The sequence below is a fragment of the Olea europaea genome, chromosome 2 (genome assembly GCF_002742605.1).
Source record: "Olea europaea var. sylvestris chromosome 2, O_europaea_v1, whole genome shotgun sequence".
In the NCBI taxonomy this organism is placed as follows: Eukaryota; Viridiplantae; Streptophyta; class Magnoliopsida; order Lamiales; family Oleaceae; genus Olea; species Olea europaea.
The window spans coordinates 29,296,723-29,314,447 of NC_036238.1; the positions used below are offsets into that span (position 1 = coordinate 29,296,723).

Consider the following 17,725-nt stretch of genomic DNA (forward strand, 5'->3'; position numbering starts at 1 on the left):
AATTCGGGAATATAAATAACAAATCCAATTAATTAATTTATCCAACGATTGTTAAATTAACCAACTGGCAATTTGCAATCTTCTAATTCTCATTTGTATGTGACCCATTAGGTTCCCGACCACGATGCCTAACGACTGAAATATTGTTTTGATCTAATCAAAATTGATAAATAAAAACACTCTTTTAATTTATCGTCAATTCACACTCGTCGTCCCTGATTAACATCTAACAATGTGTTAGGGCAATACATGTGACAGGAAATGTCACGTGGTGTGACAAAACCAAATTCGTTCGTTTACCGTGAGACTATAGTCCCTTTGTCAATATGATCCGATCAATTACGAGATATGAAATTGTGTCAATCCCGAATTTCGATTATATATTTCACTCCACTATTAAGTTAATATAAGTCGAAAACTCCTTTTCGACTTATGAGTACACCTTGACCAAGGATTTCGTTATCGACTTAATTGAATGAAACGCAGATTATAATCTCCTACTATCTAAGAGTAACGAATCATTTATTGGTCAATCACAACCTTCAGAAGATTCTTGACGTACCCGAACGATGTCGTATTAGCGGCCCTTTGCAGAGCAATATCCAACACCGCCAACGTATGACTATCCTCATATAAGGTACCATAACGACTTCAAGTCTAAGGACCAATTCCACTACCGAACGTTAGAGATTAACCACTAACACTCAGATAATTATCCATGTGGAATCTCTTGACGGGTCTCCAATGTTCTGTAACAAAACATCCACGTGTCATTTAAGTGTCACCACACTTTAATTTGTGAGATCAGCTACTTACTTCACAAGTAAGAAATGCTACACGTGATGGTCTATCCATAATAACGATATCCGAATCTCGTTATTACTTACGACCACGGACGATTTAAGATTCAATCAGATGTAATTTGTATATCATAATCACAACTCCTTGTGATTAACAAATTACGAAGATTTGAATCTACGGACTCTATTATTTATTTAATTGTCTATTAATTAAATAATAGATCTGTCATTAAATTGCATTAATTATATATCAAAAGTATTTATGTCCAAAATTGATTGGACTTAGGGTATAATACTTACACCTTCCACAAGCATGCCAACCAAAAATCTAAGTGCTTGTTTGGTATAGATTTAAATCAATTAAAACCAAATTTTTTACTGTTATTTCACTATTCTAGACGTCATTTTTGAATTCTTATGTCACAAGTCGGATCCACTTTATCTCTAACGATCAAAAAATCAATTAACCAAATTCCTACCAAACAAGCACTAAACTTTAACACTTGCCTCTAGAAGTCCTTGCACTTCAACGTCGAGCAACAAAAGAGATCTTGGTTTATGAAGTTCTGAAGCCCCTATTTTGATGGTTATTATATATTGGAAATTGTGTCATTAAAAAAGTAAGAAAATTTTTAAATTTACGTGCAAAATATTTTAGAGTACATTTGATTATCAATATTTGCCATAAAACATGTGTTTTTTCATCTAAATTCCTCCTTTTATGCTGTTCGATTGTCATTTTTTTTCCACGAAACATATTTTCCTACTTTTGGTCACTTAACTATATTTTCCTCTAAATCAAGAAAAATATTTTCTTCAAGGAGAGTAGAATTTTATCTTTCAGGGAATTTACTCGCTCGTTCTCTCTCTCATCTATGCATCAATAAAAACAGACAAGTATAATATTTTTTAAGTTGGAAATTAAATCGATCAAATATATTTAATTGACAATTTTTATGCAAATAAATTATAGGCAATTGAATTACTTACAATTTATTTTATTTTTATACAAATTCCATGTTTGTAATCAAATGTACCCTTATTGTGTGAATATGTGGTTGAAAATGAATAGGAAAATTAAATATTTTTACTTTAAAGAAATACAAACACCGGATGAAAACCATTGGCATGTGATATAAACACGACTGATTTGTAAGAGTCCTTGCATCAAAAGCAAATTAACATATAGGAACCATAATCATATTGTTTGTATAAAATTCGTAAGCGTACGAAATCTTTGAACGAGTAATAAGATTTGTGAGTTGAGAATATAGTTCCCACAATAAATAAAGTCTAATTTGTAGTTCAATAGCTACTATTAAATTCAAAGTGTGGTAACATTAAAAGAGTTGCGATTTATATGTTTTCTATATTAATCATATACTAACGAAGCAAATAAAGTGTTTATCTAACATGTAAATGTTTGTATTGGAATCGTGAATCCCTCTATTACTATTTAATTCAATTCCTAATCCTAATCTAATAAATTCATATATTCAAGACAATCGATAATCCACTTTTATTTAATATTCTTTTCCAATATATATTAAACATATGTTTTACACGGTCCTATCCTAATCTTAATCCGAATTCATATGAAAAATACACATTGATTCACAGGATTATTACACATATCATAGATATTATTCATAATATCTATTATTCATGTGTTGATTTTGATGCGTTCTAGATTTATCGTTTTAACTCTCTCTCAATATTCAATAAGGCGATTCAAAATGCGTTGAAAAACTAATTTGAAAGATACGATTCTTCTAAGTATCATATTTCTAATTCGAAAGTTCGCGATGCCAAAATTGGGTCTCAATATAAGGCTAAAAATTTGAAACATAACTTCTTCGACTGAAAATTAATTTTTGATAATGCCTTAATTATACTTCATCCTTTTCACTTCATTCCTCATCCAGTTGACCTGTAGCACTTTCAAATCTTTATTGTGAAGTTCGACACAGCTTTTTAATATTAGCATTTTAGTCCTCAAACTTTGGTTTTACTTCATTTCAACATTTTTCTCTTGCAATATTGTTCCTTTTCGTCCAATTAAATCATTGGTATCTTCAATCTTCATTTTGTTGTTTGTCTCATCTATAAATTATTTACAATTTACTCATCGACTTTTGGATATCGCTCATTTTTTCACTATTTCTGTATTTTTTCTCTAATTCTTTATCAATCTGTGTGAACATTTTCCTCGCAAAGGGCGGACTCTCCGTACTGTGCGGAGTAAAAAAAGCAAAAAAAAAAATTCATACAGTGCAAAAAAAAACTCTCCCACAGTGACTGTCACGTGCGTTGCACGAATTTTGAATTTATCTAATTTTTATTAGTGTATGAATTTTAGTTTTTTGAAAAAATTTTGAAACAATATCTAGAAATATTTCCACGATACAAGAAAATAATTGCAGATTATTTTTACAATTGCATAACAGTATTGTGTCATCTAGAAAAAATATACTTGTATATTTCATACTTGAATAAAAAATATACGATATTATACAAATTATTTTGCTTATATTCTTTGATAGTGTTGATATGATTGAATTGAATGTGACTATTAGATTTCTAAATTTTGTGTAATACAATATTGGAAAATTGAAGATTGAGCACTATATTCATATGCATTTATATTTTATGCTTCATATATATTTAATATTTATTTTATACTTATATCGAAAAAATAAAAATCTGAATTTTTTTTTGAAATTCGATTTTGTAAGTGAATGTACGGTGTTCTGCATTCTCGATAAATGTAAGTGAAAAAATCGGTATATAAAAATACAGTAAACTGCAAATACGATAGACAGCATATACGGTAGATTGTAAATACAGTAAGCAGCATATACAGTAAGCTACAAATACGGTAGGCAGTATATACGATAGGTGCAAATACGGTAAGTTGTTTGCAAATACGGTATGCTGCAAATACGGTAGGCAGCATATACGGTAAGCTGCATATATGAATTTATAATTTGTTATAAATGTATAAAATTTATTTAATATTGAATTTCTTAAGTATTAAATATTATAATTCAATATTGTTTCCTTTTTTATAATTGTATTTTCGAGAATTAAAAAAAAAAGGTTATGAAATTGCTAATTTTTAAATGTGTTTTTTTTATTGAAGATAAAAATGATTTTTTTATATTATTTATAAAAAAAATTTATTGTAATTTTATTAGCGTAATAAGAAAATTTATTATGCATTTTGTGAAGAATTTTGTTTATGGTGATTGACAAATATTCTTCCGCACACGCATCATGCCAACAACATTAAAAAATAATAATAATTTTAGTATATATAAATTCCATGAGACAAAAAAAAATCTCCACACATGAGAAAAAATACTCCGCAAAGTGCGGATAAATGGTAAACTATCTCTCTGCACAGTGTGAAGAGAAAAATAAAAACTCTCGAGACTTTACCTGCAAGTTCCAAGATGCCTTTTCTCAAACAATTTTTGAGCAATTCTTTGAACACTTTAATTTTTGACCTATAATCCGAAAGTATAATTTCATTGAAAATTATATTCGCTTCTAATGTCTAAGAGTTGTTATCGAGCAAGTGTAAAATATTGAATGTGGGTGGTACCCTAAAGCCTCCACTTGTGAAAGTAATGTCATGGTACTATTAATATCCCCTTATTTGCACAACTCACATATTGTTTCATTGTATGAATCACGAGAAAGCTCATTTTCAATACCGTAAATATGATTTGCTTGCTCAAAAATTGAGCTGTGACTAAAATTTAAAGAAGATATAATTGATTTTGAGCCATGTTTTTCGACTTTGTTTCATTGTATATACGAAAAATTTGCAATTTTGAAATTTGACTTGTAATTAAGAAATTTGAAAACAACTCTCCACACTGTACGGAGAGTTTTTTTCTCTTTGTACTATGCGGAGAGTTGGTTTGTCATCTCTCCGCACTGTATGGAGAGTTTTTTATTTACTCCGTACTGTGCGAAAGTTTACCAACTCTCCGCACATGGTTCAACTATCTCCGCACTGTGCAAAGAGGTCATTTTTCTCTCCGCATTTTTTTTTACTACGCATATGGTTCAACTCTCCACGCACTGTGTGGAGAGTTTTTTTCTCTCCACACTATACGAAGAGATTTGCCATGGTGCGGACTAACTCTCCGCACTATGTGAAGAGATTAACTGTCTCCACACAGTGCGGAGAGTTTTTTTTGCTCTCCGTACTATGTGGAGAGTTGGTTTGTCATCTCTCCGCATTGTGTGGAGAGGTTTTTTTTACTCCGCACATAGTTCAACTCTTTTCGCACTGTGTTGAGAGTTTTTTTTAATTTACAATATTGAATTACAAAAATTTTAGAAATATAATCTTTACATTCAACTCAATCATATCAACACAACCAAAGAATACAAGCAAAATATTTTGTATATTTCTAATTCAAGTATGAAATATACAAGTATATTTTTACTAGATAACATACTGTTATGCAATTGTAAAAATAATTTGCAATTATTTTCTTATATCATGAAAATATTTTTAGATATTGTTTCAAAAACTTTCCAAAAAAACTAAAATTCATACACTAATAAAAATACGATAAATACAAAATTCGTGTAACGCACGTGATAGCGACTAGTATGTGAAAAAAGTGGTTGCCCTTGTAGCCCGTGGGGATTTGTGGTAACCACCTGGAAAGCTTGCTTCATATTTTTCAGAGAAGGTTGCACCATTAATCTCGACTTTATTGTTTGTGTAGTAAATTAGTTTCAATATTTAAACATGGGCATATTATTCCTCAATCTTTATTATAATTTGCGTGATTAACATTTAACAATGAAAACCTACATCTAAATCAACATTAAATTGTCGTGTGGCCATCGCAAAAACATGTTTCACTTAAAACTTCTAGGCGTCACTATAAATCGATAAACGAAACCAAATTTTAGAAGGTTAAAGATATGAGTCAGTGACAATTTAAAAAGGACTTGGACTAACCGTGCAATTTTCCCTTTATTTATGCCCTTGCTTTGAAATATACAAAAAGTAGTGTTTTTATTTTCTAAAATGTTATGTAAATACTACGTGTGTCTTACTCCATCTACCTATATAAAAATTTTCCCAAGTCTTTTTCTCTCTGTCACTCTTTTTTTCAGATGAAAATGAAATACAGATCAAATATGCCTTCTATTTTTGCTCTCATAATTATTCTAGTTTATACTAGTCTACTGTGTTCTTCATTACATCTTCACAACCACAAAATAAATGTACCTTCAAAAGGAAGATTTAAGGCAAGAAAATTGTTAAAATCTTTGCAGTCAAGTCCAAATGGCCAATTGAGTATTATTGGTGCCAAGAACAAGCTCAAGAAAGTTGTGGATCAAAGCTTGAGGAAGAAATCACCGAGCAATCCGAACCCTACTCACAACTGAAGATGAACAGAGTAACGGAAAAAAATCCACGTGAAATCTTTGATTGACTGTAAATTCATTTCTAATTTTCATTTCTCTCATTATACTTGATTATTATATTCTTTTGTGTTTCTTTTTTCTTTTTCTATTTTTTCGATATCTATCTTCAAAATGTATAAGCATGTATGCATAGTAAGAAATTCAGAATAAGCAATACATCTTTTACATTTGATTTAGGAAATTACTCACTTATATCTGGGTCATGCCATGTTATAACTTTGAGACGATAAAAGTTTTCACAAGTTTCTCTATTTTTATTTATTTATTATTATTTTTTTAAATATAGAGACTGATATGTTCGGGTACAAGAAGTCCCGATTGTAAAGGCAAACTAGTCATGGCACGGCCTACGTACAGCTGCCCATGCATTTTCACACAAATTTAAGTTTTAACTCGTATATTTTTTAAGTGTCATTATCTTGGTTATGTAGCAAGAAAGAACATTTTTTTTGACCAAATAAATTTTGAACTACTAAAATATTGACCACCATATTAGTTCTAGGAAGTTGTCCTACTTTTATTCAGCTGCTTTTGAAGCGATTAATGACCTTGTTTGATTGACAATTCATCTCCGTTGGGAAACACACCCTCTTGACAATTAGTACACAAGTCTGCTATAGGAACATGCTCATTGACAGGCTTTTTTACACATATATTTGACGAAATTTCATTGACAGTTGAAAAAAAGTAAAACAAAAAGTAGCTAATTAAAACTGTCAACTCATTCCCAGTAAATAAGTTCTGTCATTGAGCCTGTTTGACTAGTTTAATTCATCAGTACATTAGTCCCTGAGTTCCCAAAATTTTGTAGGACAGTTTTCGCGTATTTGTCTATCTCTGTCCTTGTATTTTCTAGATTTGTCAGAACGGTCTCTCAATTATTTTTTAAACCTTACAATTTTTCCAAAGAATAATTAAAAATCCGACCCGCCAAATATCAGATTGCCCACCACGTCTGGGACCAAAGAGCACATACATAAAAAGGTCCAAACAAACCCCCCACCTTCCGAGACCACTGCTAATTCCGACCCATTTTGATATAGGGCCCTGTTATGTAGGTCCATTTAAAAACGCATTGCCCCGACCCTTAAGGCATTGGGCTTACTTTGATAGAATCTTTAGAATTTGGCGCAAGCCCATTAAACCCAAATGGCTATTTCCTCGACATTCTTGACGGACGAAACACTAGTTTACAATGGCCGTCAGTGCGGCGGCACCGCCTTCTGGAGTTTGACTTCTTACAACCCAAACCCCACGAATAACCGTCAAGGTATAAATTTTACATGAAGCTTAAAAGCCCATGGTTAATTTTTTCACTCACCGTTCCTGGATTTCACGTATTTGATCTACCAATGACCCATTTGTAGAAACTTAGGAATCCCTCTATTATCAAGTGAATTATTATTATTTTTTTTGGCACCGAGAATAAGTTAAGATTGTCAAAACTCAATTTTTATAGCCAGGTCATATCACATTTTATAGAACCTTAGGTTTTATGGAACCAATGAAGTTGTTAAATTATAGAAGGGTGAAACTATTGATGAATCATTGCAAAAACTGAGTGAAGTTATACAAGAAGCACAAGCTGTTTTATTGGATTATTTGCATTCCTACCAAGAGTTTACAGTTCATGAACGTTGAGAATGAGTAGAAACTCACTATATTTTCTTGGAAAGTTGTTGAGAAAAGTTAACAACAATATGTTGAGACTCAATCTGGAAATAAGATGAACAGGGTAATGAGATATCAACTTCTAATTGAATATTGAGAGAATTACAAAAATCAGATAACAAAGCCTATAGGAAGCTATAAACGAGAAACATCACTTTCGAAAACACTGCCTGCCTACTAAGCTTCCCTCTACTCTTAATTATAGTCATTCTCTAACTAACTTCTCCCAACTTGCCCTTGTAATAGACACCCTGTTGCTGCTTCTCCTTCTCAAGTCTTCCTGGCTCTCTAAAACTGGAGGCTTATCACAATGACAGATTTTGGGTTGTCTACAGTGAGGTTTTTGGGGGTACCATCCCATTAATGGGTTTGAGGCATTCCCTGAAAGCATAGGTTTGAATCCTTCAGAGTTTTCTCAAATTTTCATCAGAATTTGATATTCTTGAATGATGATCAATTGTCATTGGAGAACTACTATGTTTTGTGTAATTATTGTTGAATTCGGATGGATTGTAATGAATGAGATTAATGACACAATATGAAATAATAAAGATCACAGCAAGAAACAAGATTAAAAGTAAAGAAGAACAAAGAGAGTTAATCGCAGATAAATGATGTATCTTAACTGACAATATGGAGATAAATTATAGACACAACAATAATGTTTCAACAAAACTAACGGGAGGCTTGTATTTATAGGCCACGTTCCAAACCCTAGACGAGTTCTAAAAAGTAAGAAAATCTATTAAAATTAGGTTATAATTGCACATAGAACTTCGATCGAGAGAGGATTTCCTTTCCTTATTCAATTTGGATACAATCTTCCCTTCCAAATAAAAATCAAATACACAATCTCATAAGACTCCTAACCATATTTGAGTCACAAAACGTAACAATCTCCACCTTGACTCATATTCCGATGCAATGAGCGGAGCTTCACAAAATTTCTCCACCTAAGAAATAAACTCATTTGCATCGAAATGAAATGGCTAGTCTCCTCAATAGAGTTGCCAAAACTCTCCATATAAACCATCGTTCTCTGCACGGCGTCCACAAGCAACACCTGAGCCCTACTCTCGGGTTCCCAAAATTTCACCAAGGAATTAATGTTTATCAAACAGGGTCGAAATACACTCTGTAGCAGAAACCACACCAAATGCCTGATCAGAATGACCCTTGCTAGAACTGTCACTTTCAACGATCCCGAAAGCATTACATACATCACTAATACCATTGTACCCATGCTCAATGAGTCCAACCCTAATAACTGAACACAGTGTATATGCTGAAATTGGTGGCAAAGCGAAATCACCAATACTTCCATAAGTAATGTTCTGAACCAACTCAGAGCCTATTACAAGAGGTACTATACCAAACTGAATATCCATCACGGTACTGAACTTGTCCAGCTATCTCTTAACTAATTCTGCGCTTCTCTGTAAGATGTACAATTAAGACTTCTTTCATCCCTCCAATACAACTCGGACACTCCTTCGGACCTTCAAGACTCCACCTTCACCAGAGAATTTATATCCTTTTGCATCTAAAGTACTAAGCGAGATGAGATTCTTTTTCAGGTCTGGAACATATCGAACTTGATCAATTGATCCGACTGTCCTATCCCATAACCTAAATTTGACATGACAAATCCTAGTAATACGACAAGATTAGTAGTTTTCCATTACAACTCCACCCAGTTGAACAGCCTCATATGTTTGAAAGAAATTTCGACTGGAACACATATGATGCAAACATGCTGAATCAAGAATCCACTCCTTGTCAGGCCTAAATTTCACGTCAGATACCACGGTCAACATCACATCTCCACCTTCTGAAAAATCTTCAACTACATTTGTTTCGTCTAAAGTCAAAGATTGCGCTCCACGATTTGAAGCTAAAATACTTTTAGCCTACAATTTATCGCAATCCTTCCAAATATATCCCTTACATCTGTAGTAGAAGCAAAACAAATTGAGTTATTCTTCGATCTGTCCCTCCGTCGACCACCATGAGGTACAAGAGCTTCCTTTTCCCTCGATGTAGCTCAAACCAAATACTTCAACTTTTTCTTTGAGTACAAAGCACCATAAACGTCGTCTATAGTCAAAGTATCCCTGCTATACAAAATAGTGTCCCGAAACAACGCATAAGAGTTAGGCAGCGAACACAACAGGATCAAGGTCAGATCCTCTTCATTATACTTAACCTTTAACGTTTCCAGATCTGTAACTATTTCCTTGAACACAGCAATATGGTCCTCTAGTGACCCTCCTTCAGCCATGCGATGAGAATATGGTTTCTGCTTTAGAGCCAGTTTGCTCGTGAGACTTTCAGTCATGTATAACTGCTCCAATTTTAACCATAAAGCAGCCGTTATTTTCTCTTTCAAGACATCCTGTAGAATATTGTTGGATAAATGAAGATGGATCTGCGATAAAGCCTTCTGATCCCTTCGTTGTCCAATTAGTTTGCATCTTCTCAAAACCTAGTATCGTCCAAATTCAACTGCGTCAGAATAGCCCTCATCTTTACTTGCCACAAAGAAAATCTTATATTGCGATCTAGCAGCGAGATGTCATACTTCATGGCAGTCATCTATAAAAAAAACTTCAACAAATCCACAGAAGAAAGAACCAAGCTCTGATATTACTTATTGGACTTAGAGGAATTGTAATGAATGAAATTAATGATACAATATGAAATAATAAAGATCACAACTAAAAAAAGATTAAAAGCAAAGAAGAATAAATAGAGTTAATCGTAGAGGGACAATATATATTAACTGACAATATGGAGAGAAATTACAGATGCTTCAGTAATGTTTTAACAAAACTGACAGAAAAGCCTTGTATTTATAGGACACATTCCAAACCCTAGAAGAGTCCTAAAAGGTAAGAAAATTTGTTAAAATTAGGTTATAATTGTGCATAGAACTTCAACCGAGAGGGGATTTACTTTCCTTATTCAACCTGGATACAATCTTCCTTTCCAAGTAAAAATCAAATACGCAATCTCACAAGACTCCTAACCATATTTGAGTCACAAAACCTAACAATTATGGCACCACACAAAATAAAATAGGAAAGATTTATTAAGGAAGAACTTGGATTTTAAGTATGATTGTGGGTTTTTTGCATTCAAAGCTACAATCTTTTGAACAATTACGGTTATTTCAGTCTCTTGCTACTAAGGTTAATGCTTCATGTCTTTGTCTTTCGTGGAGATATATGAACTGGGATTTCGTTGAGGTTCTGTGAAAGTTGAAGAATACACGAATTGGATACAACTGGCTTGAGGAGCATATGTTTGAAGGATATTCTTACAGTTGGAACTGTACGCTTGAGCTTTTACACTTATTAAGAAACACGAGCTACATTGAAGAACAATTAGGAGGATTCATTACTCTGCATCCAGAGCTTTTTCTTGAGGGATTAGGACACTCGACCTATTTTTTATTGGGTTCTTGTTGAATTTCGGATCCACAAGGAATGAGTTAAGTACCTTGTTTCCGCTGTTCCGCAAAATATCAGCTGAAAACTAAGGTTCTCGTTAAACCTGGGCTTTCTAGATAAGTCAAATAAAATGGAATGAGCTCCCAAATTGTTTTAAGGCAAAGAAGTTAGACTTCAAGAGAGATTCGATTGTTTAGTAAATACTGGTTTGAACTGTGGGGAAGTCATAAAGATACTTAAAACATCTCACATTCTTAAACAATTGAAGGATGTAATTGAAACAATCTTGTAAATGATATAAGCTTCCATCGTAGATGAAAAGGACCTTGAGCACTCTCTTAGCATGCTCACAGAATTTTTGCATGAAGACTTGTGTAAATTCTCATCCCAGAGGACCTGGAGTCTGGGAAAAGCTGAGAAAAGAAATTTGTTCAAATTGAAATGCAAGGAATACCTTATCCGAGTTGGCTTGGAAGATGTATATTTGTACTGAAGTTTGCGACTGAAGAAGTCTTTGCATTAGTTATAGCCCCTGTTTGGCCCCATTAAATTAAATTTCAATTTTCTACTCTCTTATTTTCGATCACACAATTTTCCATAAAATAATATGACACGTAAATCAAAAAAATTTCGTTCCTTTTCAACCACTCATTTTCAATAAAAATAATATTCCACCTATTTTAATTTGAAAAAATGGGGGTCAAAAAAGTGCTTATGAGATTTCAGTTAGAGATCCTTTTTTTCTTTTACACATTCATGTACTTATATAGAGTCTGGAATTGATTACCAAAATTACTTTTAGAGACCTAAACAAAGTGCAAGATTACGACTATATAATGGCAAAATAGATTTTCTTCATCTAGTAGGATTCAATATTGAAAGTTCAAAAACTTTCCAGAAAAAGTTTAATGAAAAATTAAGGACTGATAGATTTTCTCAATTTATTGCATAATTTATTGAAAGATTCAAAATAATTTAATCCTTAGTAATCAAACATGTTGTATCAATTACTTTTACCACCCACGAGTCTCTTTAACTCTATATAAAATATGCTTAATCGTCATGATAAATTGCAACTTTTACGAATCGTTCCTTTACTATCCTAGAACTTGACCTCTCTTCCTAGTTATATATACGGACACACACACTCTCATATATCAGAATACTACAAGTAAAGATTTCAATATTATTTCTTTTACTATTATTAGGAGTATCAACTACCACCGACGATTATATATGAGTAAAACCTCTCTTTTCTCTTCTTCCCCACACCACCACCCCATTTAACCTTGCAAATAAGAAAAAATAGCTTCTAAAAATAAGTGAAAACCAGTAGAGTAGGTTTAAGTGTATGTAGGGCCTATAGGTTACGGGTATAGGTAGATTCGATTGGTGTGGTACGAATTGAGAAAGTTTTTGTAAATATGGATGTTTAGGTTTGCTTTTCTATGTTTCTAAGAGTTCTTTTAACTTTCAAATTTCGATGCATGTAATGATACCGTGCATGTGAGTTATACTATGAGTCTACAAGTATAATTCTAATTGGGAACTATAGTTATAGAGACATTCATGATTTTCTACACGACAACTAAAATTTTTTATTGTTAAAAGAGGGTTTTTGAGAAGTTATTGAATAGGTAAATGGTAATGTCAATATATTTTTCAGAAGGAAAATGGGTGATTTACTAAAGCAACCCTTAAAAGTACTTCTAATGACAAAATAAACGGTGTAGAACTCATATGGTCCGAAACTCAAAAATCGAGCACTCATAATTTAGAAAAAGCTGTAAAAAGGTTTAAACATTTTATTCACAAAGTTTAGAGATCTCAATTGCAATTTTCTCCTTTCAAAAATAATAGTTGAGTTAGCGACTGGAAAAATAAAGTGGTGGAGCAACTTCAAGAGATGCTTTAAATACAAAATACTCTTTATTTTAGAGAGTCAATATTTAAAAATAATTTTCAAGAGACTTTTTATTTTAAGTTTTTAAAGTAGAGAGTGTTTCTCTCCAAATTTAGAGAGTCAAATTCATTCTATATTCTTAATGTACAATAATTGCATTTAATATATTATGAATTTCAATACTCTGCAATTTAAAATTTTCAAATTACATTTGAATTAATTGGTCATTAATATATAAAAAATTATATTTAAATAAAATATGTGAAGAAATTATTAAATATTCATTAAAAAAATAAAATAAAGAATCAAAATAAAGAACTTGTTAAAGTGTATAAAAAAATTGTTCTCTAAATTTAAAAATAATTTCTATTATGTATAAGATTCTCTGAGAACTCAAAAAATACTTAAAAGTTATAACACCTCTCTCTCTCTCTCTCTCTGCTTTTGCAGATCAGAGTCGCTTAAGAATTCTAAAAACTCAGCACAATCCCCGAGCTGGCGTTATGGCTCATTATCAGGTGTCTACTTTACACCTGTGCACTTCCGCCACTAGCCTCTGAAACCCAAAAAAGGCGCGCACACACCCAAATCAAGATTAACAAAAAATATCGCATCTTACACTTTTTTATTGGATTTCTGTCTCTAGTTATTACTTATTTGACTCGGATGGCATGGCAGTGATGAATGGGTTTTAGACACCAAGAATGGAAAAGGGTTGTGCTTCTGGTGCGCAAGACTCACTCAATAGCTTGAACTTTGGCAAGAAAATATATTTTGAGGATGTGGGCAGTGGGGTCCAGGCTAAAACTGGATGTGGGCCGTCGCCAGTGGTGGCTTTCGGGCTTCCTCCACCGGTGCCGGCAAAGAAGGGGAGGGGTGGTGGGGTACAGGGTGGCCAGCCACCCAGGTGTCAAGTGGAAGGGTGTCAGATAGATCTGAGTGATTCTAAGGCTTACTATTCTAGGCACAAAGTCTGTGGTATGCACTCCAAGTTTCGAAAAGTCATTGTTGCAGGCCTTGAGCAAAGGTTTTGCCAGCAATGCAGCAGGTCAGCTTTTCTTTCTCTCTCTCCCCTCTCTGTATAGCTTAATTCCAATCCATATACCTGCAACAGTGTACACATTTTCATACAATAGGTTCATATGTATAGGAATTTTTTTTATATTATTTTTGTTGGTTACGTGTGTTTCATTATGATATTGTGTGTCAGTTTATAGTCACTGTGGGTTGGATTCGTAGTTTGTCATATATATATATATATATATATATATATATATATATATATATATATAGAGAAGTATATATATATATATATATATATTTTGGATGATTATATTAGAATTTTAAAATCCTTGAGGGAGTTTTTACTGATACTGAGGACGTTCCCTTTTGATTTCCCAGTGTAAAGGCCTTTTGAAGTTCATTCAAGATTTTGATTGGGATTTTGGTGGAATTGGGTTTTGTTGTATGATTTATTATGTAAATTGTTGATGTTTAGTACATGGATTTTTCGTGTTTTAGTGAATGGCCCAACACAAAACGAAAAGGCAGTAAATTCATGTTCTTAATTGTTTTCTTGTTAACATACCGAATTGGTTTGCGGGCTTTCAATAATGAGACCGAGCTTGGTTCTCCAGTGCCTGGCTATTTCCCGTCCATTGACCTGGTTGGGCCAAGCTAATGAGATCCAGGCTCAGCACATTCGTAGTAAACTCAATATGGAATTCGATGTAGAACTAGAAAATAAATATTATTGGATAATTTTCTTAACCCTGCCGCTTCATTAGCTAAATATGTGACAAATTGATTGAGTGGCGCAACCAGTTGGAAGGTAGGACGGCGCACACTTAAGAAATACTAAGAAAAACTTTGAAGTAAAAAGATTTGCTCTCTTGAGCTTTACTCACACAGTGTTAAATGACTGTTTGAAATGGTATTTTAATCTTGCAAAATTGAGAAATCAATAAAGTACATATATTTATATATTAATACCCTATTCTTCCCAAAATTAGTCATGTATTTAGCAACCTGCCACATGAAGATCCTCTTGTATCAGACACTCTTGTGGACTTGATATTGTGAACCAACAACTAAATTTCTCAATTATGTTCAGCAACTCAACTTTTGTTCCCTTTTATTTTACTCGTCGAACTGCAATTTGTGATAAATATCCTTAGGTTACTTTGTCATTAGCTAATTTGTCCATATGGGCAAGCATGTCTTTGGTTTCATAGGTATGGTTGCTCGCACTAGTTCAAGAAACCATGTCATATCTTCTTAAGATTCTTCTTCTTTGAAAGTATACAAAAAGGTCGAATCCACTGCATTTTGGACATCTTTGACGGTCATTTTTGACAAAATTGACATCTTCTTTAACATTTATAATACATTTCTCCATTTAAAAACATAGGATTTGTACTTCTTCCCCATCCTCTTATATGTGTGTATTTGTGATTTTTTCTCTTTTTGTTTGCTTCTCATCCTTCTTGGTTGGGTGCATGGTTATATGCACGCCCTTCGCCTTTTCAGGCACTAGCACAAGACTTATTAGGAAAGAGGATGGAAGATAAAAATTTGGTCTCATATGCTTTGCTGAAGATTTCTTATTTTCAGATGACTTGTCTACATGAGTACTTATAGGTTTTCCATAACATGAATATGATTTCAATGCTTCAGGGGCGGGACGGTGGATACCCTCGAGGTTGGGGTTCAACCTTTTTTTGAATATGATTTCTTGCATTTATCGAGAAATTTATGTTTATTTATTTCTCCCTACAGTGTTCATTTATATTTTGCAACTGTTTGAAATTACTCTTATCTCGTAAATATTTAATCCATGTAAATTGAATTAATCTACGGATGAAAATTAGTTCCACTTTTCAGCACAATGTAGCCAACTTTAGTTACCTTCAGAGAGGCTTTGAGGAGTTCTATTACTAATGTTATGGTGTTAAGCTATTTTACAATTAAATGAATAAATGTTGGCTGTGAGTCGCTATACTACATCTTGAAAGGGATATAAGTTCTAATATTAAATTAAATATGTGGAGATACAAGGGTATATATCTTGTGTTATGAGTGTTTAATGATTTCGTGCTTGAATATGTTGGGAAATGAAATGCAATCACAATAATAACTGAAAGAATTCGGAAAATGAATAAAAAAGCCACTTTAATTACGTTCAGAAATTAAGGAAATGAATCGTTGGGTCATATATAAATTGAGTGAAGGGAGAAGCAGGAATAGGAAAAGGGAATGTTTTCTTCAAGATTATGCTATTTATATTAAACTATATCTTCCCTTGATGATATTTGAGTGGCATATATCTGTTGACCCTTGGCTATGTATTAGGTGGATGGAAGCATGAAAGCTGGTGGAGTTTTGGAAATCTTACGATTCACTGCAATAGGGCACGTGTATAAACTTTATTTCAATAATAAGACAAAATTTACTTGTCATCATCATGTAAACTGAGATGCAAGAAATGCACAGAAGGGATAGCATCCTGCTTCATTATTTAAATTGTTTTTCTTGATAAATATAGCTAAAGTGTGTTTCTGATAGTAAAACATATGGCAAGTTGATTTAATATCTACTGTAAATTTCAGATTCTGTTCAAGAAGCAGAACAAATATTGCCATTAGAAGACGAGGTTTCCTAGCTCTTGTTGTTGAATTCTCTTTACAGACCAGGACGAGGACAATTATAGAAACAAATGTCTTTTCTGAAATTTTTAAAAAATCGAAATATGTGAATAAGAATAGCCAGATAGTGCAGTCGATTTTCTAACATCTAAGCATTGTGGACATATGCATGCACATTTAAAATAACCCAATTTCACAGGAACTTGTGCAATTTTCCATTTCTGTGTTCTTCTCTAAGCCTAGCATCTGTAATTTGGATTTGTGTATCATCTCAAATCTCATGTCATACACCCTCTGGCTGATAATGAATATTTGCTAAGTTCACTAAATTTGGGATCAATTAGTGAATTCTTCTAAGCACAGAAAACACTTTAAAATTATAGTTTTGATTCTTTTGAAGGACTACGCACATGAGACACTTTAAAAGGTGATATTATGTAGATGCCATAAGAGGTGGTAGGAGTGGGACCTGACTGATTTCCAAAGAAGCTAATGCGTACAGGACCAGAATTTACCCTTGAGAAATTCCTTATTTTCTTTCTATTGTTCTTCTATCTTTCTTTCTTTTTTTTCTTTCTTTCTTTTTTCCCTGTGGGGGGTGTTGAGGAGTCGGGTTGGGGTTGAGGTTGAGTTTGGGATTATGCCTGAGTGCACTCTATAATACCTGATTCAACTTATATATTTTCGTTTGAGAACATTAAAAAAAAAAAAATGTATCGTAATAGTTTTGCTAGAGTGTCATATTGACCAAAAAAAAAAAAAAAAAAAAAAAAAATTTTAAATTTGGGGGAC

The 17,725-nt window shown here is 32.9% G+C and overlaps 1 protein-coding gene across 3 annotated transcripts in view; it reads left to right on the forward strand.

Moving 5' to 3' along the window:
- The first annotated feature begins 7,447 nt into the window (after positions 1-7,447).
- The window catches only part of LOC111370030 (squamosa promoter-binding-like protein 9), a 12,926-nt gene continuing 2,648 nt past the window's right edge, over positions 7,448-17,725 (forward strand). The window contains exons 1-2 of one of the 3 annotated variants that reach the window (XM_022991747.1): positions 7,448-7,533; positions 13,968-14,337. In XM_022991747.1, the coding sequence (XP_022847515.1) occupies positions 13,994-14,337 (344 nt within the window). In that variant the 5' untranslated portion in view covers positions 7,448-7,533; positions 13,968-13,993. Of the gene's footprint in view, positions 7,534-13,643; positions 14,338-17,725 lie in introns of those variants that run through there. The other 2 variants (XM_022991749.1, XM_022991744.1) reach the window with 2 other exon arrangements.